The sequence below is a fragment of the Ctenopharyngodon idella genome, chromosome 3 (genome assembly GCF_019924925.1).
Source record: "Ctenopharyngodon idella isolate HZGC_01 chromosome 3, HZGC01, whole genome shotgun sequence".
Taxonomy (NCBI): Eukaryota; Metazoa; Chordata; class Actinopteri; order Cypriniformes; family Xenocyprididae; genus Ctenopharyngodon; species Ctenopharyngodon idella.
In genome coordinates this window covers 32283476-32305543 of record NC_067222.1, presented here as the reverse complement: position 1 = coordinate 32305543, position 22068 = coordinate 32283476, and the positions used below count along the sequence as shown (strand labels likewise).

Sequence of the window (22068 nt, the reverse complement as noted above, 5' to 3'; positions counted from 1 at the left end):
CTTTTGTGTCCATTAAATTACCCCCCCATCAATCTACACTCCATACACCAAAATGAAATAAGTGCATTGCATAAGTATTCAAACCTTTAACTCAGTACTTAGTTAAAACACCTTTACAGCTTCAAGTCTTTTTGTGTCTGATGTGACAAGCTTTGCACATCTGCATTTGGGCAATTTTCTGCCATTCTTCTACTCAGATCCTCTCAAGTTCTTTCAGGTTCGATGGGGACCGTCGGTGGACAGACATTTTCAGGTTTCTCCAGATACGTTCAATTGGGTTCAAGCTGTGGCTCTGGCTAGGCCACTCAAGGATATTCGCAGAGTTGTCCATAAGCAATTTTAGCATTGTCTTGTTGGAAGGTGAACCTTCTGCCCAGTCTGAGGTTCTGAATGCTCTGGACTAGGTTTTCCATTAAGGTTAACTCTATATTTTTCTGCATTGAGCTTTCCTTCTACTCTGACGAGTCGCCCAGTCCCTGCAGCTGAAAAACACCCCCACAGCATGATGCTGCCACCACCACCCTTTACTGTTGGGACGGTATTGTGCAGGTGATGAGCAGTGTCTGGCTTCCTGCAGAGATGATGACTGGAACTGAGGTTCAGCAGACCAGAGAATCTTGTTTCTCACAGTCTGAGAGAGTCCTTTAGTTAATTTTTTGGGGGGAATTCCAAGTGGGTATTTGTGTCGTCATTGAGGAGAGGCTCGAGTCTGGCCATTCTGCCATAAAGCCCAGATCGGTGGAGTGTTGCAGTGATGTTTGTCCTTCTGTAAATTTCTCCCATCTTCATATATGATCATGGAGCTCAACCAGGGTGACCATCAGCTTCTTGGTCATCACTTTAACCAAGGCCCTTCTCCATTGATTGCTCAGTTTGGCCAGGAGGCCAGTTCCAAGAAGGTCCTGGTTGAGGTCCAAACTTCTTCCATTAAGGATTATGGAGGCTACATGTTTCTGTGAACCTTCAGTACAGCAGAATTTCTTTTGCAGTCTTCCCCAGATCTGTCTTGATACACTGCCTCCGAGCATTGCAGGCAGTTCCTTTGACCTCGTAACTTGGTTTTTGTTCTATGTATTTTTAGCTGTTAGACCTTTTATTGCGAGGTGTGTGCCTTTCCAAATCAGCCACAGGTTAACTCCACTCGAAGTGTATTTCATCTACAAATGGAATTTGAATGCTCCTGCGCTAAATTTCATGTGTCCCAGAAAAGGGTATGAAAACTTATGTTTTGTAATTATTTGTTTATTTTTAATACATTTGCAAAGTTATAACAAATCTGTTTTTTTTTTTTGCTTTATCATTATGTTGTATGGAGTGTCGATTAATGTGAAAAAAGTCATTTAAAGTAGTATAGTTTAACATAAGGCAGCAACATAAAATGAAGGGGTTTGAATACTATTTAAAATGTTAATAATACAATAATAACAACAACAACTGTTGTATTCCTTTCATCTCTCTCCAATGCAGTTTTTATTAGGGGAGCACTTTGTTCCTAAAAAAATAAATAAATAAATAAATGCATTGGAAAGACATGAAATGAATACAGCAACCACTGGAAAAAATAAAGTGCAACTGCTACCATGTCAGGGGTGTCCTATCCTGCAGCGTTTAGCACTAGTCCTAATTAAAAACACCCGAACAAGCTAATCAAGTTCTTCAGGATTACTAGAAACTTCTATTCATGTGTGTTAGGTCAGGTTGGAGCCAAACTTAAAGGGATAGTTCTTTTTTTTCTTCTTCTTCAGAACACAAAAGAAGATACTTTGAAGAATGCCTGTAACCAAACAGTTGATGGGCCCCATTAACTTGCAGAGTATGGGAAAAAAAAATACTATGGAAGTCAAAGGGGCCACCAACTAAGCAGGATTGGATTCAGTATGTCCTTGATTCAGTTTATCAGTATCCATCAGTATTGGAATATGGTAAAGAGATGAAAACCAGAGGTTATCAGAGGTAATAGCTTCCATTTCTGAGCTATTTCATGTGTTTTAAGGCCAAATGACACATACCATCTGCTGTGATTCTGACCTGATTGCAGATGGTTTGTGAGGGTAATCAATACACTCTAATGAACATCATGGAAATGTTCTCGTAGAAAAACATTTATTCAATCTCATGAACTTCAAATAAATGCATCAAGTCTGACAGCAAACTATATACACAGAATAACATTAATAATAAGAACATGTGGTAACCGAGGAAAAGAAAGCACTTGAGAAATAAATCTGGCATGAGAGTTCCATGTGAAAGTTCTACCACTCCCAATACAAAAAAAAAAAAAAAACAGGCAGGAGCAGAAGATTAAATTATTCAAATGAGGAAACGTTATACATCTGGATTTTGGTGTTTGGTGATCAAGTCTGCCAGACTTTGAGGTAACATCACTGATTGAATTGACTAGAAAAAGAACCTGATGAGGGTTCACTGATTGGATGGGATTGAGGTACAGCATAACACTTGACTTACTGATTATCTCTCAAAACTCTGAGATAATCATCTAGAATAATTCATGACAATGAGACTGAGAAAAAAAAATGATTCAATCACACAATCATAGTCTATCCCCTGAAAGCAAGCGCCTTTTGTCTAAAAGCATGCATGCGTGAACGTGAGGGAGTAAGATGGTGTATTCATAAGCTGCTTCGAGTCTGATCTTTTCTAAGAGGCTTAATCTTTCACACTCCCTCCTGCGGTTACATTCATCTGAGACCACCCAGTCTTATCGGTGTAGAAGTCCAAAATGTGTGTGGTCAGGGAAGTTTGTGTGCAGGCCACCTTGACGTAGATTGATGTAGATTGTGTGCAGAAGAGTGCAGAGTGCAGTACAAAAATAGATTAAGACAGAGCCATAAATTCTCTGATCAAAGAAAGGAAATCAGGGAGAAAGAGAAAAGTTACAGCTCAGGATAGAGGCACAAAATTATGAAGAACGTCTGATAGGCCTGTAATCATGAGAAATCACATGTATATACATAAACGAGTGGCTCTTGCCACAGCAGTAATGCAGAAATAGGCTCTGGAGGAACAGTATGACGAGCCATGAAAGATTTATGGACATGAGTCTTAAGAAGTGCATTCACTACTGAAATTCTGTTATTCACTACCGGAGTCACTGCGCATTTTATAGGATGAGTTTAAAGGCTTTCTTTCCTGGCTCTTTAAAGAGTAGGGGTTTTCACTGCTCTTGTGTGCCCCAGGAGATGTAGTCGGGACGCGTGGCAGCGCTGTACTCATCCACAAGCTGCTGAACCACCTCGCGGGAGTTATCCAGCTCGTCAAAGTTGTCCTTGAATATGTCCTCCTTCCTGAACTGCTCAAGAAAGGCCTCCCTCTTCCTCAGCTTATCATACTGACGACAGGTACGCTCAAACAACTAGGAGTGAGGGAGAGGAGAACAGAGATTAGAAAAGTCTGCTCAAAAGTTTTTCCCTACATTCAGACCAATGAATTTCCATGACTTTTCCAGTCATTTGTGATTACGGGATATCCTTCCCCCTCAGTCAAGATGAATGTGAAAAAGGATTTTAACATTGAAATAGAATAGACTATTTTATCACAGTTGCCAAAAGCATAGACCTTCTAGCATTAAAATTAGGCTACTATAGCAACATTTTGGTTTTGGACATTCTGTTTCGCAGTCACATTTTGATTGGCACCGTATTTTTGACACACTGATCTACAAACTTCCCGCATTACAAAGAATGCAGCTCTAAGGAGTAGGCTAAAGGTATGATTCTTTTTCTTGTTCATGTTTGGAGGGCTAGATAGTTGGTCGTAGTTAGTTGACTATTTCGCTAAATTGTTATTGTTTGTCACTGGTTGCAGTTCAAGCTGTTCTAACTTACGATGAAATTATGTATCGGTTAAATGCGTCACAATGAGTGTGTGTTTTATAGTAAAGCAGACACAATTACTTTTGGTGGTGGTGGTATCACAGCAACTTATGTGTATTCATGGTAAAACCACTGAAAATTGTGTATCTAAGACATTTATATATCTGGTGGTTTAAAACGTTTTTATTTCATGTATATTGTTGAGTCAAATTTTTGGTTACACTTTATTTTACAGTACACTTTATTTTATTTTACAATCAGCCACAGGTTAACTCCACTCGAAGTGTATTTCATCTACAAATGGAATTTGAATGCTCCTGAGCGAAATTTCATGTGTCCCAGAAAAGGGTATGAAAACTTATGTTTTGTAATTATTTCAGTTGTTTATTTTTAATACATTTGCAAAGTTATAACAAATCTGTTTTTTTGTTTTATCATTATGGTGTATGGAGTGTCGATTAATGTGAAAAAAGTCATTTAAAGTAGTATAGTTTAACATAAGGCAGCAACATAAAATGAATAATACAACAACAACAACAATTGTTGTATTCATTTCATCTCTCTCCAATATTCATTTTTTATTAGGGGAACACTTTGTTCCTAATATATAAATATATATATTAAAAATGCATTGGAAAGACAAGAAATGAACACAGCAACCATTGGAAGAAATAAATTGCAACTGCTACCATGTATGTCAGGGGTGTCCTATCCTGCAGTGTTTAGCACTAGTCCAAATTAAAAAAACCGTAACAACATTGTAATTACACAAATAAGCACTGACTAGTATTAATTAACTACATGTACTTATCATAGAGTTAGGGTTAGGGATTGGTTTAGGGTTAGTTACTTGTAATTATGCATAATTTACTGTTATTACTATAGTAAGTACATGTAGTAACGTGTAACTACGGCACTGTAAAATAAAGTGTTACCAAATTTTTGAATATGTTGGCCTAGGCAATTTTCCTTTTTGTTTTAGGTAGTAATATTATTCAATGCACTGCCATCTGCTCAGTAGCTTTTTGTTTCTTAGGGCTTACTGAAGAGATGCTGCTTTGACAGGTTTGTTTACGCAAGAGTCTTCTTTCAAAAACATTGAAAAATCTTACTGACTGCAAACTTGTAAGTACATCCAATACAGATTCCTATTGATAAACCAATTTTTGAGCAATACATAAATGAAGGTCAGGGCTTACTGAAGAGATGCTGGTGTGATTAGCCATCATAAGCCCACTGACACGGTGAGCTGAGGGCAGGTAGGGAGATCTGCGGGACAGTGCCACCTGGATACTAGCTGGACCCCATGGGATGAAATTGGCTAACTTCCTCTCCCTGATTCTCTGCAGACTCTTATGGACCTGGAAGGACACATAAACATGAGGGCATGCACATATTGCTAGAATGTGCTGTGTTTATCTAACAAGCTCACACCTGTGTGGGGTCCACCTCTCCCTGGATGATGTTGAGAATGGCGATATAGCAATGATTGGTCTGCCGGTCTCTGCCTGTGGACACCATGACATTCTTAGGCTGCAGGAGTCTCCTCATCACATCAAGAACTGTAGTCTTCCTCACACTTGCCACCTAAAAAAAATAAAAAAATAAAATAAAATATCATAGTATGATTTAAAGAGCATTCATTTTTAAGAAAAGTATTAAAACCAAGTTAGTGGACACAAAGGAAATAAATTAAATTAGATATGAGTCTCAACATACAGACTGATCAGTGGTCAGTGGTGTGTATCCAGTCATGAGGAAGTGGAGGCGGGGAGTGGGGATGAGTGACGCAATGAGACCAATCAGATCATTGTTCATATATCCAGGATAACGGAGGGTTGTTGTGCTTGCTGACATTATGGTGGACACCTGTTAGAGAAGAGGAACACTAGTCTTTTGACAGTCTGTGGATGGGTGACACAAAGAATGTGAGAAAAAAAAAAACAGTCACGTTTTAATTTTATACTGTGTTGTCTTAATTATTTGGGTGTGCTAATGGTACACTTGAAACCTGTCATGTATGTAAACGCAGCTGGTGTTTAAGAACACAAAAGCCTGGACTGGTGAAACAGGTTTTCTATTAACACTCTGATCACCCTTTATTGAAATCTATGCACTGTACTATGAAAGTTGAGGTTCACCATATGACCCATTTCCATTAGAGGCGATGAAGACAGTGATGGATGAGTCGACAAAGTGAGCTATTCACCTTGAAGCAGGGTGCTGTAAGAATGGGCGTATAAGAGGAAAGCATAGATGAGGTCTAAACGAAATGTCACTGGTTATTTATTACCTCCTCATTAGAATGTGACACGACAGCATGTCAGGCTGCCGATTACAACTTTCAGAACAGGCAACTCCCCATGTTGCATCCTCCTGAAACTGAAATTCTGTTATTTCAAATTTTGTTTAATATTTTGTGGTTTAGCTTATTCACTTTCTTGACAGCTGCGTTTATATACACTCCACAATCATGCTTTCATTTGTCTCGTTACCTAATAAACCCTTGGTGGCTTTACAGTTAGGTTGGTTTTCTGATTGTCTGATGTAAGAAAATGCACATCTTGTCACAGGAGAGCTGCCAGCGCCCAACTGTGATTAATATATGAGTGACTCTACTGTCCCAACTTGAACCACACCAGGCCAGTCCCTCTCTGCTGCAGGGAAGGGCTTTAAAATGAAAAGGACACACTTTGGGTTGGAAGCCTCAGGACAGATGAATAGGCCCCTGTATTTTCAACATTAAGATTTAATACAGAATGGCGCCATGTTGGGGACAGTTTAAAAATGTTTAGGATCAATGTCAGTAAGTGTGTTCATCAATTATGCTTAAAGGTGTCATATGATGCTTTTTAATGTTTTCCTTTTCCCTTAGTATGTAATGTATCTGTTAATGCATGTATCTGCAAAGTTCAAAACAAAGCTCATAGTCTCCCATAAAGGGAATTATTCTATCTAGCAGAGAACATGGTACCAGACCTGCCTAAAACGCTTTGATAGAAATCTAGATATTACTTCCTCAAACGTCTATGTCACAATGTGAAATATTGCCCGCCAAAGGCATACGTAGTGTAGTGTTGTCGTCATGTCGCGGAGACGCTGTGTGTTTGGATGCGAAAGCAAAACAGTTTGCAAAAGTTTGCTTGTGCACAGCGCATTTTACAGAGGACAGCTTCCTGAACCTGGGAGAGTACAATGCCAGATATATACAAAGACTACTGTGAAACATTCTGCTCAAGTCGTGCTTGCCAGTTGGTTCCAATTGATCGGCTTGATCATCCACATTTTCAGATTCCGACTTGGGCTTGAAATGATATGGTAAACCCGACATTAATAACTTTATTTACAATTGCTTAAAGCCTTGGAAGCTGAAGATCATGATTATGGAAAGGGGCGTTACATTTCCAACACTTTTTTTTGTTTTTTTTGTTTACACATTAAAGCATGTTAATCCATATAAAGCTATTATATTAACCCAATAAACAAAATAATGAACTTTTAAAATAGCATCATATGATCATGTAAAACACCTTAAAAAGGCTGCACAATCATATTTTAGATAAGACAGGCCTCTGTATCTTATCTTAAAGACACCAAGCAGGTTTGAGTTTGGAATGAGTCTTCAGAAATTATGATTTCAGAAGATACTGATATCAAACTGCTTTTCTAAAATGCTTTTTTTTTTTTTTTAAAAAGTCCCTTCATCAATATCAAAGATGCTGACACTGTCATCCATGCATCTCATCCCGCCTTGATTACTGTAATGTCCTTTTCATTGGTCTACCTGCCAGCTCCATTTCCAGATTACAATACATTCAAAACTCTGCTGCTAGAATACTCACCCATACCAAGCGTTCTGCTCATATCACCCCAATTTTGCATGATCTTCACTGGCTTCCAGTTGCTTATCGTATTAAATTCAAAATTCTCCTGCTCGCTTTTAAATCTTTGCATGGCTTGGCTCCCCCTTATCTTTGTAACATGCTCACCCCCTACACCCCGACTCGCTCACTTCGTTCCTTTGACTCTGGCCTTCTCGTGGTCCCTTGGCATCGCCTCTCTTCAATGGGGGGCAGATCATTCAGTGTTGTTGCTCCAAAACTCTGGAATTCTCTCCCCCGCTCACTCTGTTGTGCTATTTCTGAATTTAAATCATTACTCAAAACTCAAATGTTATGTCTCTGAATTGATAAATTTATTTATTGATTATTTAACTAATAATTCTCTGAATGTTATGTTATGCCTCTTAAGTTCTGTTTTGTATTTTGTTGTGCTTGATTCTATTCTTCTGTATGCTGCCCTGTCCATATAATGTTCCTTTATTGTATCTTCAAACTATTGTTTGTCATCATTGTCTACTTGTATTATCTCTTCCTTGTTAAATGTACATTGTAAAGCATCCTTGAGCCCTGGAAAGGCGCTAGATCAATAAAACTTATTATTATTATTATTATTATTATTATTATTTGCAGCCCCTAGAAATGTAATGAAATCTTTTTAATAAACCGCACATATGCTTTATGTTGTACATCAAGCTCAGCCGCACTCAAGAACGACCGTCCCTGAGCTTATGATAGGTCTCAGCTATGTAAACATTATCACTGATCTGTTAACGCAAGGCTCTACAGTGCAAGTATTTCGCTCGCATTTGCGCCTGAAAATAACTGCGTGCGAGTGTGAAAAAATATTTAGGCGCACTGGTGGGAGTGACCCGATCGATTCTCATGAATAGAACTATAATACAATCAGAACAAAAAGTAAAAAACCTCCTAAAATGCATCTACACTGAACAAGAGTTATGTTTCGCACAGCAATGGGCTGCATTTCATGCTTTTTATTGAAGGCCAATAAACAAGTTGATATTAAGTGATTTAACATTAGACACCATAATGTCTGTTTTTGCTCTTTCGTGAAAATAGTTTCAAACAAAGCCATACCAGAACTGTTGCGCATCTCCAAGCAACGGTGAATGAATGAATCTGCGTTTTGAACAATTGAATGAATGACTCGCACATTAAGATTTACCGCCACCTACTGGCGGTGAATGTAATACATTTATTTTCATATTTACACTTTACATAGACTGTTTTTACTTAAAATATCCAACTTTTAGTTAAATTTTTTTTTTTTTTTACATATTTCTAAATTCAAAATTATATTTAAAAACATTCATACAACATCATTTACCAATGAGCTGCATTAAGCAGTCTATGTAAATGTGTCTAAAAAACACTTCAGATGGAGCTTCTGTGCCACTTCTGCAGATTTTTGATGACTTATTTTAGGTAACAGCCCGATTGGGTCTTATTGTTCTAACTGAATTTATTGTTTAACATTAAAAAAAAAAAAAAAAAAATCTATTTTAATTTAAGAAATTGACGAAATATGATGCATACATTTAATAAGATTAGAAAAAAAAATCTCTTATAATGGTAAAAATGCCTGTGGAAATTAATTTAAAGGGGCAAATATCGCCCTGTAATAGGAAAGTTAGTGTCTGTTATTGATCAGAAAGTGCTCCTAAATTTTTGACTGTGCTCCTAAATTTTTTTTTATTAGGAGCACAAGTGCTCCTAAAGAAAAATGTTAGCAGAGAGCCCTGTAACGGCTATAATAGTAAACATATGAGTCTCCATAAACTCCTCGCATCTGAGCCACTAAGGACGCAGGGGTGTAATTTTATTTATGAAGGGAATGTGTCCAGATAAATTCATATATCAGTATGTGCAAGTCATTTTACACCAGACTGCTCTACACATGAGGCTCAGTAAAACAGGATTTGCACAGAAGTTGATTCTCAAAGATGGATCAATACCAACAGTTCACGATCCAATTTCATATATATTTCGTGATGTTTGCAAATTGTCTTTCTGAATGTGTTTAGCACGTTGCTAATGTACTGTTAAATGTGGCTCAAGTTACCATTGTTTCTTACTGTATTCACAGAGATCAGAGCCATGGCGTTATTTTCATTCATTATTTTCACACAAGCTCATTTGCATTTAAAGGTACACACACCAATCAGCAACCAAACCAAGTGCATTTTTTCTCCCACCCAAAAATAGGCAGTTAAAACAAGGTATAATAAATAAAAAAATCCATGGGGTATTTTGAGCTGAAGCTTCACAAACACATTCTGGGGACACTTGAGACTTATATTACATCTTGTAAAAAGGGGGCATAATAGGTCACCTTTGATATGTATTTCTTTTAAATAATAAAATATTGTGAAATGCCTGAAATGAATAATAGAAAATTGGCATACGTTGAAAAAAATTCAGGTCTTAGGTCCATTCGGTAAAAACACATTTATTTAAAATTACCCAAGACCCGAGGCTACTAATTGCAACCCCCAAAAATGTATTGAAATTTTGTCAACATCCATAATCACCTACTTCAAAAGGCAAAACTGTTTTACAAGTTTATCAGTGGTTGTGTCCTTCAAAAAGAGAGATCAGATACAGGATGTCTTTCAAAACTCACCAGTTGGTTGATCTGAGAGAACGAGGGGTTCTGAATGTGCAGCCGGTCTGTGGCGATTCTGTTCAAAGCTGTGTTGTCAAGCACCACCTGAAAGAGACATGGAGAGAGAATGAAAAGGAAAGAGATTTTTAACCATATCAGGACTGTGTGTTAGAGGTCTTCTCAGGTCCATAATGTTGTTATGGAATTATTTACTATGTATTCCTTTTAAATAATAGAATATTGTTAAACGCTCAAAACAAATAATGAAAAGCTGGCATGTGTTTAAAAAATTCAGGTCTTCTTGGGTAAAAACGCATTTATTTTAAATTACCCGAGACCCAAGTGGAGTCGTGAGGACCTACTGTGTGTTGCTTTTGTGCTATTTGAACTCCAATTCAATTACTGGATTTGAATCGAGGTATCAAATAGGATGCAGAATTGTAATAGAGTACATCAGGGATGACGTGTTTTTGTAGGCCAACCCGGAAGTTAGTGGCACACGGGTTCCCTCGATCAAAGGCTATGCATTTTTCCCATAAACTTTTGGAAAATCGCAAAAAATAAGCTCTGTGTTTAACAAAGGGTTATGACACTTGCACATTTTGTCTATCAAGATAATCTTGACAAGTTAACACAACATTTATACATTTTGAAGCCTAAATAAAGTCGTCAGATATAAAAAGCTAACAGTAGGCTATAAACGGACTACAGCACACCATGGTCGCAGATCAACATCACCACCACCAAGCTTCCTCAAACTTTATTTAGAAAACAACTTTATTTAAAAACATGCTCGCTGATTATGATCTGTGCTGTGTATGAATACTTATCCACTTTTTCATGAGAAATTCTGTCCATTCGTTTTGTCCAAAAAAGTTAGAACATAATTTTGTTTATGCGTGCCTCTCTGAGATATTTATTTGTTTATTTCTTTCTTTATTTATTTCTTTATTATTTTGTTAGTTTATATAAACCTTAATATTATTTTCTTTGTGTTTAAAAATTCTTATGTTTGATCATTGTGCCCCAAATAAACTTTAAAGACTATATTTCATTGTATTATGTTTGATAGTATAATCACAACTTGTGGTTGCATCTCGGGACAAAACAAAAAACCATTGTCGAACTACAATCTCTCAAGAGAAATAAAGAACTAGTAATCGATTAACTTAATATCACTGAATTCTGTGTACTACAATATGCTAAAAACTACAATTTGAAAAGACTAAATATATGTGTATATTAACTGACAGGTAAAACTTCTAATAATAGGAGACTGAAACACGGGCTAGTGAGCGTGATTTCCTGTTTGTCATGATGACGTCTAAAGTCCCCGCCAAAGGAAGTAGTCCCTTTTAGCAACTTGTTAGCAACCGCCGTTTTTAAGACACAATAAAAAAAATAAAAAAAATTCACAAGCGGGTTATGACTGGTATGTTTTATGTCATAGATCAAAATGTGAAAATATTTAGAGGCTTTGTTAACCACAGACCTTATTTCAGGCGATTTAGCAAAAATCCATTCAAAAAACCCATAGACGTTAGGGCGATGGAACCGGAAGTCCTAAAATGCTAACTCGCTTCCGGGGTTTGCATACAAAAACACGTCATCCCTGAGGTATTCAATTCAAAATAGAATCTTACAAAAAAACATAACACTCAATGGTAGAGTATGACACTAACAATGGTCGATTGCCAGAGAACACACAAACAAACATAAGGTATACCTTAAAAACACTGCAAGTCTCTTTGAATTAAGGAAGTGGAATCAAAATGAAAGAAATTCATATTCGGTTGTTAAGTCTGACGTCACGCGGCATCGCTTCCGGGTCCAAACGCTCTATCTCGTACCACAAGAAAACAACAAATTGTGCTAATATACACACGCGATGTGGTGTAATACTATCAAAAATAATCATAACCTTTATCTCCATACCAAAATCCCAGATGGCCAGACAGTGACTCATCTTTTATAAATCGTTAAAATATTAATGTCTGTGACTGTTGTGTAGACTAAGTATTTTAAATGTTTAACTTTTTTAAATGTTAAACGTTTAATATGAATAAATAGCGCTCATAAACGGCCGTCGCGATGGCATTCTCAAGTGAAACGAGTCGGGGCTTGGACCCAGAATAGGCGTTCCTTACGTCACGACTTAACAAGCGGATAACTGATGTAAGAGTCTCACAGTCAGTGTAGAACAATATCAATATTATTTTTTACCATAGTATTTAATATCAATATTTATTTATTTTTATTAAAAAAAAAAAATCAAATAAAATAATGTGGTGAATATTTTGTGGTGCTGTATGGAAAAATTAGTCTCTTTATCATTCTTTTGACATTACTGCATTGAATTAACGATTATTGAATTTTTTTTTTTTTTTTTTTGCAAAGCTTGAGTAATTCAAATTCCAGTTAATGAACTGAGAGCAAATCAATTCTTAAAATAAACCTTGTCTAGTTTGTATTACATTTACACAATATTTATACAATATTTTTTTGTATAGAAAGGGTCAATTTATATATATTTTGTATGACTAGAGAATGTTTTCCTCTTAAGAGAAAAAGGAATAGTTCCCATAGTTGACCTTCACAAACTTTTTGAGGCCTGAATGTTTTAGTGAAAAGGACTTCCAAAGAAGGGACAGAAATCTCACCAGGTTTCATTAGAAAAATATCTTAATTTGCATTTTAAAGTTGACCAAAGGTCTTATGGGTTTGATGGTGAATAAATTACATTTTTGTAATCAAAATGATTTCATTTTGGGGTGAATTATCCTTTTAAATAAAAGTTAAGTTTACATTAATAACACCTCATACTTGGAGTTAAATCTAGATCTGTATTCTCATCAAAGAAAGACAGAAAGTCATCTACGCCTATTAACCTCCTTATCTTTTCTGCTGACTCTCTGATCTGACATTATTATATAAGCCAGAGAGGAGCATGAAGCTAGCAGACAGCTGCAAGAAACACAATATGCATAAAACAGATCTTACCCTTTACTAATGACATTTGCTCCACTAAAGCTCAATCTATTCTGAACTGCAGCCCTCACACAAAGATTTGCTGGATATATGAATAATGTCTTTTGCTGGATGATGAAACCGATCAATCCCTATAAAACTCAAATAAGGATATACATAATTACTGACTCCTCAGAGAGTCAACAAGATGTGTTATTTGTCGAATAAATATCTGCTTAATCATGTGCTGATGGCTATCAGTCAGAAAGTAAAACAGCAATTGTTGACACATCTATAAACTTCCATTCCAGATGTACAGATATGACAGCATTCTGCATGGTTTATTGAATTAACTCAATAGCTTGGTCCCTGTTAATAAGGAGGAAATAGAAACAGAGATGTGAATAATCATGTAAGACTATCTTCCTTTTCTCCAACTGCTGGTGTTTGAGGAATGAAAGCAGGGGAGAAAAAAAGAAGGTCTGTTTGGGGAGGTGGATTGTGTAACTGTGAGGAAATGTGCAGTTAGAGTAGCAGGCTGTATATAAGAAGGGCTCTGTTTCAAATAGAAACACATTCATTTAAGATCTACAACATAGGAGTGTGTGTGTGTGAGAGTGTGTGGGTGTGTGTGTGTGTGTGTGTTTAACACCTCCCTAATTCTAGGCCAGCTGAAAAGGTTAGCAGACAGTGTGTGTGTGTGTTTGCATGTGTTCATTCACTCACCACACAATCTGCATTCTGGGTCAGTCTCTTTAGTGTCAGAAGAGAATTATATGGCTGTACGACAACATCACTCATCTCATCCTGGTTAGGAAAGACCGAGTAGGTCTGAACTAGTTTTTTAGGATACCTAAAAAAACAGAAGAATAGCTGAACGTTTAAGGCACAAGAACACGTGCCCAGCTGAACTCCGCTGGTGCCCTTGAGGTTGCACACGCAATGGTATTAAACACACCCCTAAAGAGAGTTAATTACACCCGGTGATGGCTGCTGCCTCCATCTCCCTCTAATTACACTGACTGCCACCCAAACGCTTCATGACTGCAAGTCTAGACGAACAATGCGGAGGGTGTGGATCTACACTTCAGGAGAGGGAGTGTGGACTGCAAAAATCAGTCAGAGCAGGGGGATACAAAGTCCTCTTGAGTCCTATATCAGTGAGTTGTGTTTCCGCACCTGTCGTTCAGTCGTTCCAGTAGGTAAGACCCCAGACCAGATCCTGTTCCCCCAGCAATAGAGTGGCAAAGCACAAACCCCTAAAAAAACAGACAAAAACAGAATATTAAAAATACACACAAATTACATTACATGATTAACTATTCTTTCTGGTTTTAGTTAGCACCTAAAGCAACTTAAAGTTGTGCTGCCCACTATATAGTGCCAGTTTATCAAGTGGGAATATTTACCATACTAGAACTGATTAACAGGGGCATTTTAGTCTTTACGAGAGCATATTCTTTTAAACCATATAAAAACACAAAGCATTTACAGTACTGTTCAAAAGTTTGGGTCACTATTTTTTTTTTTTTTTTTTGAAAGAAAGTAATACTTTTATTCTGCAAAAAAGGCATTAAATTGATCAATAGTGAAAGTAAAGACATTAAGGTTACAAAAGATTTCAATAAATGCTGTTATTTTGACCTTTCTATTCATCAATAATCCTTAAAAAACGGGAGGGAGCTTTTTTGCCCCAACATTTAAAAAAAATCTGGGGAATTTTTGCCCTGAGCACTGATTAATTTCTGACACTGTTAGTTGCATACACGTGTGTGTGTGCGCCATTACATGCTAACTGCTGAAGGTGAGTGACAGACTTTTAACATTATTCTCCAAACCACTCCCTAATCTCCACTTACATACAAGTTACACACACGCACACACCAGTAATTGTGGGTAATAAAGTGAGGGACATAGATTACGCAGGGAGGCCCGAGTCTGTTGTTTTAATGGGAGGAACATCTGTATCTTGTACATTTAAGAGTGCAAAATAAGGCATAAAATAGCACTTTTGTATAACCGTCTAAACCATTCACATACATATATATAATGTATATGTATATTCAATTTTACATAGTTCTATGTATGTCAGCAACCTTAACAAGAGTAGACAGAGCACTGTAGAAAGGGGTAAAGGAAAGAAAAAAAAAAAAAAAGGATGGAAAAAAAAAAATGAAAGTACGTCAAATGGTACGTCACTTTACCATCTGGAGATCATCAGAAGCGTTTTACTTTGTTTAAAAATATAATCTGTTTAAAAACCCAAATATTCTCCAAAAGTCAGAGAAAACAGTATTAATGAATGACACAGAATAAAAGGGTAAAAACCAACCCATTGATATCACTTTCAACATTTACTTAAAGTTATTTTTCAGCATTTATTTCTGAACTACATTTGATATAGTATGCTAAATCACTTTATGCAAAAAAAAAAAAAAAAAAAAAAAAAAAAAAAAATCTCCAGACAAAGAAGTGTACAGTCAATGAGAGTCATACCTCAAGACTGTCACTGCCATCTGCCTCTCTGTCGATGATGTCAAAGATGTCCTCATGGATTTTTTCTCCCTGAAATAAACAAATATGTTGACAACATTTGAATTAAAATACAAAACCTAAAAAAGTTGTCAAACATGACAATTTTACTGTTTTAGCTTCCAGTATTTTTGGGTAGTTGATATAATTTTGCCAAACAGTGACAGCTTTGCAATCATGTTCTTCAAGTTTTTTTTATTTTTAAATTAAAAATAGTTTAAATCTTGTACAATTACATATGCAGTTATGACCTCATTTGTAAATAAGAAACTATAACGGGTCTGTATAGCCTGTATAAGAATCTTCGTAAAAATTAAATTGTCACACTATGTGAACTGCAAAAAAAGTGATTAAACAGGGGCAAAAAAGAGAAAAAGAAATGATAACCACAGAAAAAAAAAGAGAAAAAGAGGAAACGATATAGAGAAAAAGAAATGATAACCAGTTATAGAACCTAAAATATAACAAATTTAATCTAAAATCTTTATAAAAAAAAAAATGTGTCAGCAATTATCTGACATCTAACATGACTGCACCTGAGAGAAGCCACTGGCCCAGTTGTTACCGGCTCCACCGCCATGCTCTGACAGGTAGATGTTCTCCGGGTTGTACAGGTTGGCGTAGGGGGAGTTCAGGATGGTGTGGATGACTCTGGGCTCCAGGTCCAACAGCACAGCACGAGGGATGTAGTGCTCATCATCTGCCTGAAGGGGGTGAAACAGTAGAAAAAGGATCAATGGAAATTGCATTTTCATAAGTGCTCATTATCAGGAAATGAAGAGAAGCAGCTCAGGTCTACTCAAGCTGCTTGCGCAGTATAGGCCTTGCTTTATACAAGTGGTCGACCGATATATTGATACTGACATTGGCCGATATTTGGCATCCTTTAATTATCAGCATCAACCAATAATTTATCTAGCTGATAAAATGTCAGAAGAAAAACTTTTATTTTGATAGTGCTGAAAGAGCCAGCTAATTATTAATAGAGAGCAAATGCAGTAATACTCACATATAACATCAGCATTCACATTTATATTTTTTAAACAAGTCTTTGACTATCTAATAAAAATTTATTTCCACAAGCCACACAAACTTTAGTGAATTCAGCTCAGAAGTGTGCATTTGTAGCCTGCATAAAAATGTGTGACTACTGCTGTTTTTAACAGTTTCTTTATTAGTAAAATCACTATAACAGGATTCCAGAATCAAGACGTTTCTATCTACAGGGTTCCCACTCTTTCATGAACACCAGATTCAAGGACTTTCAAGGACTTTTTAAAGCACCGTTTATTTTATATCAAGCACCTATCAAATTCACATCACATATGGAGCGTCATGAAAGACCTCTTACAATACTTAACATTTTAATCCTCCTATTGCATTTGCATCCATTTTAACCCAGAAGAGGTACAGAATCATTTGTACATTAATTTTGGAAATATATTAAAACCGTTTGCAGCATTCTTATCCCTAGTGTTAACAATTATTCCATACTAGTTTTGGTTTTCATTTTTTATGAATCATTACTTGAGTAAAAACATTATAATATAGATAGAATATTATAAAAATACATTTTGCAATTGAGTGAAAAAAAAAAAAAAAGGATTATATGGATTGTAATTGTGGCTTAAAGTCAGAATATATACAATATATTATAGATATAAGCTTGCAATTCTGAGAAAAGAACGTCAGAATTGAGAGATATAAATGAGCACTTCTGAGAAAAAAAAAAAAAAATTGTATATATCACAATTCTGACTTTATAAGACACAATTGTGGCTTTATAATCACACAATTCTGACTTTTTAAAGGGTTAGTTCACCCAAAAATGAAAATTCTCTCATCATTTATTCACCCTCAAGTTGTTCCACACCTGTTTGAATTTCATTGTTCTGCTGAACACAAAGAAAGATATTTGGAAGAATGTCAGTAACCAAACAGATCTCGCCCCCCATTGACTACCATAGTAATTATTTTTCCTACTATGGTAGTCAATGGGGGGGCGATATCTGTTTGGTTCCAAAACAATATTCCAAAACAAATATACTAGGACTAAGAGGAATGTGTTATAATTTTCACAAAATTATTTCAAATTTGGTTTAAGCACTTTCAAGGACCAATATTTGTTTTCAAGTACTTTCCAGGCCTTGAATTCATGTGTCTGAAATCCAAGTACTTTCAAGTACTTTCCAGGTGCGTGGGAACCCTGTTTCTATTCAAAAGTATGAATCTGTATATTTTACAAGTTAATTTTTCATTAGGTTCAGTTTTTTTATATTGATTAATTTTCAAATTATTTGTTTCTAATTTAGTATATATTATGTAAAATAAATATAAATTGCATTGCAGAATGTTATTTTCTATAGATATCAGCATCACCACAAAAAAAAAGTAATACAGAGGAAATTACTATAATACTGTGACTCACAAAATCTGTGAATCTGTGACAATTCACAGCAGAAGATACGCAGCCCCTCTGAAACCGCAGTTTCACTGAAATAATTAAAGTCTTTAATTAAATCTTACATTTTTTATCCAAAAAATGGAACTAGGAGCTGCACCAATTGTTTCAAATTAGTCTTCCATCAGATGGTGAAAATGTCTTCACATCATGACTGCAAGGGAATAATGGACTTATGACAAACGCAAACATTGGAACCTGGCTCCACCTGGTGGTAAATTATGTGAACTCCTCACTAACAATGAGTTAAGTTTACTTTATACACAGTACTGTGCAAAAGTCTTAGGCACTTTAGTGTTCTTAAGAAAGTTAGTATAACCTACCTCCAAAGCTACCTGAAAAACTATGTACAAGTGTACCTAGGACAAAAGCTGTTTTAAATGCAAAGGGTGGTCACACCAAAAACTGATTTGATTTAGTTAATAGAAGTTCATTGATAAATAAAATCTATATATGACATTATTTTTGAAAGTATGCTCACTGTACAGCATTTTTACAGAAGTGCATATTGCCTAAAACTTTTCACAGTTGGCTACTGTAGCTTTGCATGTAGGTTTCTTAAAGTATCTTGGAGACAGTGACATAGTTTTTTCTGTTTCTTCATGTAATCCCAGACAGACTCGATGATGGTGAGATCAGATCTCTGTGTGGAGCTTAGCAAATAATTTTAATACTATTTTATTGTAATATACTATTTTAATATTGTACATTTTTGTTTCAAAATAGTCCACACTGGCCATGGCCCAGCAGCAAAGTATGTTGCTTAATGCCATGATGCTGATACTCCAGGTGTCTAAATAGAAACTCAATGGTTAATATCACCAAATAAAATGTAGATTTTAAAGCAGGATTCTTGATATGATGTGGTTATGGCCGATGATTGGCACGCTGTGAATGCATCATCAGTCTGTATTTGAGTACCTGATAGAAAAAGACATCTTTCCGGTCAGTGCCCTCAGTGGCAAACTCCTCTACAATGCCCTCCGGGCTGATGCCATGCTCAGCACACAACTGCTTCCAAAACTCAAAACCAACTGCACAGAGAGACAAAAAAAGACACAATTCAATTGAGTCCATTAATACAGGATGCTTACAGAACACCTGTAATAAGGCTGTAAGCTTCATCATATGCCATTATATATTGCTAATTGAAGATTAATATTGTAATGGCTATTGTTTATCACATCTTTTTTAGAAGTTACAGTAAATCCTTCAAAATCAAAAGATCATTTGCTGACTAAGTCTGACTCATCTCACAAGGAGACTCATACGGCATGAAAACCATCTTTTTCAGAGTAAAATATTATCATGACAGCATGAAATATTTATCATTATTGATTAGCAAACAAAAACAAAGAGAGGTCAAAGAGTCCTTGACTTCTTGCAGATGGAAATATACTATAAAAAAATCAAAATCAGTCCCTGGTCATATTAACTTTATTTATTAATTTTGTAATTTTAAAGCTGCCCAGTCTGATAGCTAGCTAGCTAACGTTAACTGTTTATGTAGAGATGGCAATCTTATTAGCAAACAGAACGTAATAAAGCGAACGGCTCACTCTGATTCCCGCACTGTCCGAGCTGCAGGGTGATGATTTCTCGAGGCATGCTATCCTATTATTTCCACTGTATAATCAGAAAAGGTGAGAGATGTGCTGCTGTCACTCAATCACAATCCCTGTGCGTGTTCCCGCTCCAACAGCAACGGCCTTACAGACGAGCAGTGCGCATGCGCTGACTACGGCCCCGCTACACTTTCACACTGTAAAGGCCAGTAAACGTGAACGGATCAATATTTGTTAAAATGTACCGAAAGAACTTTTTATCGTAAAGAGCGAAAAGCAGATATACACAAAATACAGAAAGAACAGACGCAGAGGGCATTACTGACGTAATGCATGACGTAGTACGTTTGCGTGTACATTAAACAACATCAAAGCTGCGCGTCAGTTGCGCAAACAAAGGAAATTTGCCTACAGTACAGTGTATTAAGAAAATCCAGGTCAGGTTGTTTGTTTCCCCTTGTATAGTAACAAATACTCACAAAGCAAAACTTATTTATTTCCCTAATTTAATATAGTGTGATAACTGTTATTACTGCATTACTTGCAAAATTATTGTGCACTAAAAAGGTTTTTCAAACCGATGCCAAGGACTCTCAAATATGATTTATCTCCTTGGGAGGGAAACGATTTATATACTACTACTTTACCTTAAACATTTTTATCTATTGGTTTAAAGAGTGTTAAAATAGGCATTGTTCATTAAATTATTTATATCATTGTAGTATTGGAGTGACCACCAAGACTCTCTCTCTCACACACAAACAATCCATCCCTTTATATACACTACCTAAAATGGTGTCTTTAGAGGGCGCTGAAGTGTTTCAACATATATTTTTAATAAAAAGAAAATAACTCTATAGTAACTCTATAAATGAGTTTTGACACCAAATGACACTTCCCAGATAGCAACTTTGTGCCGGCCCAAATCCGTCCCACATCTGCCAACACTGTAAATTCTAACACTTTCAGTTTACTTAATAAAAAAAAGTTTGGAAACCGATTGCCTTATTTTTGCAAAGCAAACTTAAAGGGAAAACTTAACATAACAAGTTATGTTAATAATCTGCTAAAAGTAAAGAAAGCAAACTCTTCCTAAGTAAATTAAGAAAGAAATATCAAGTTAGTTTAATGTCAATTCTAGTAAACACTCTAGAATATTTACTAATTTTACTTAAGATTTAATAGTAAGATTACTGGAGGAATTCCATTTAACTAACAGAGTTTTATTGTGTTCTGCAAACATCTTAAATAATATTATTCTCAACATGGTTTTAATCTGCCATTTTAAGATATGGAGACTTAAAAAATTAAGTGCAATCGGTTTCCACATTTTCTTCAAGTAAAGTGAAAGAGGAATAGTATGTTGTACTGACAAAAGCGTTGTTAGTATAGTTCACTTACACGAGAGTTCCAGTAACTAAAAAAAAGAACTGTAGAGTGTACTTAATTTACTTTAAATAAATTTAATTGTTACTGTTGTTGAGGTTTGCATGCTGAACGTTGAAATCTGTGTGTGACTCAAACGCGTTTAGCTGCAAGATGTTACAAATACCCAATTAAAAGTTTCATAAGATGTTTATAACATCAGCATTAACACAAAAATTTTAAAACATCATTACTGAATATGACAATTAAACATCTAACTAAACAACATTTAGTTAGAAATAAAATCGCCTTTTAAAAGTGACCTATTTATTCTCTTCCTTTGATAACACAAACTATGGTTTCTTGATGCACAGCTACACCAAAATGAAGAGAATTACAGTAAACAACTTTCCAAGTGCTCAACCAAAGGGAACATTAATTACCATAATGGTAAGATTTGCTTGACAAAATGGCGCTCAAACCAATCAATTAATCTTAACTTGGTATATAAACTTCTGAGTAAACAAGCCATTAATAGACAGCAAGAATAGCTTTTACCTTGATTTTACCAAAGTAGATCCACAAACATACCATTGAATCCTCAGTCCGTGTGCTTCTATGCTGTGTGGGGGGAGGGGGAATTGTCATCCAGTACGCATGCGTAACAGCATGTCTTGAACATTTTTTTGTAATTTTACTCAAATTACATTATATGGGAACTATCTTTTCAAATATTTCAGCAACAGTTAAAAATTTGTAGTACAGTCAACATTTTGGTTAAAATCAAGTAAAAATACTAGTGTTTTCATAGTAAGGAATACAATTTGAATTTACAGTGAAGCGTGGTATGATGATCTGGCCGTGGTGTGATGGCACTTGG

The 22068-nt window shown here is 35.9% G+C and overlaps 1 protein-coding gene across 2 annotated transcripts; it reads right to left on the bottom strand.

Moving 5' to 3' along the window:
* Window positions 1-2084: 2084 nt before the first annotated feature.
* tubg1 (tubulin, gamma 1) lies at window positions 2085-20151 on the bottom strand. 2 transcript variants are annotated; one of them, XM_051886340.1, is made up of 11 exons: window positions 19818-20144; window positions 19180-19292; window positions 16334-16501; window positions 15762-15830; window positions 14445-14524; window positions 13992-14118; window positions 10317-10403; window positions 5553-5702; window positions 5268-5420; window positions 5033-5194; window positions 2085-3373 (listed from the first exon to the last, which is right to left on the bottom strand). In XM_051886340.1, exons 1-11 carry the CDS (start codon window positions 19864-19866, stop codon window positions 3176-3178), a joined length of 1356 nt encoding a protein of 451 aa, XP_051742300.1. In that variant the 5' UTR covers window positions 19867-20144; the 3' UTR covers window positions 2085-3175. The 2 variants fall into 2 exon arrangements, with proteins under 2 accessions (XP_051742300.1, XP_051742301.1); XM_051886341.1 differs by lacking the exons at window positions 2085-3373; window positions 5033-5194; window positions 5268-5420; window positions 5553-5702 and adding an exon at window positions 5725-6215 and having other exon boundaries at window positions 19818-20151.
* Window positions 20152-22068: the final 1917 nt, after the last annotated feature.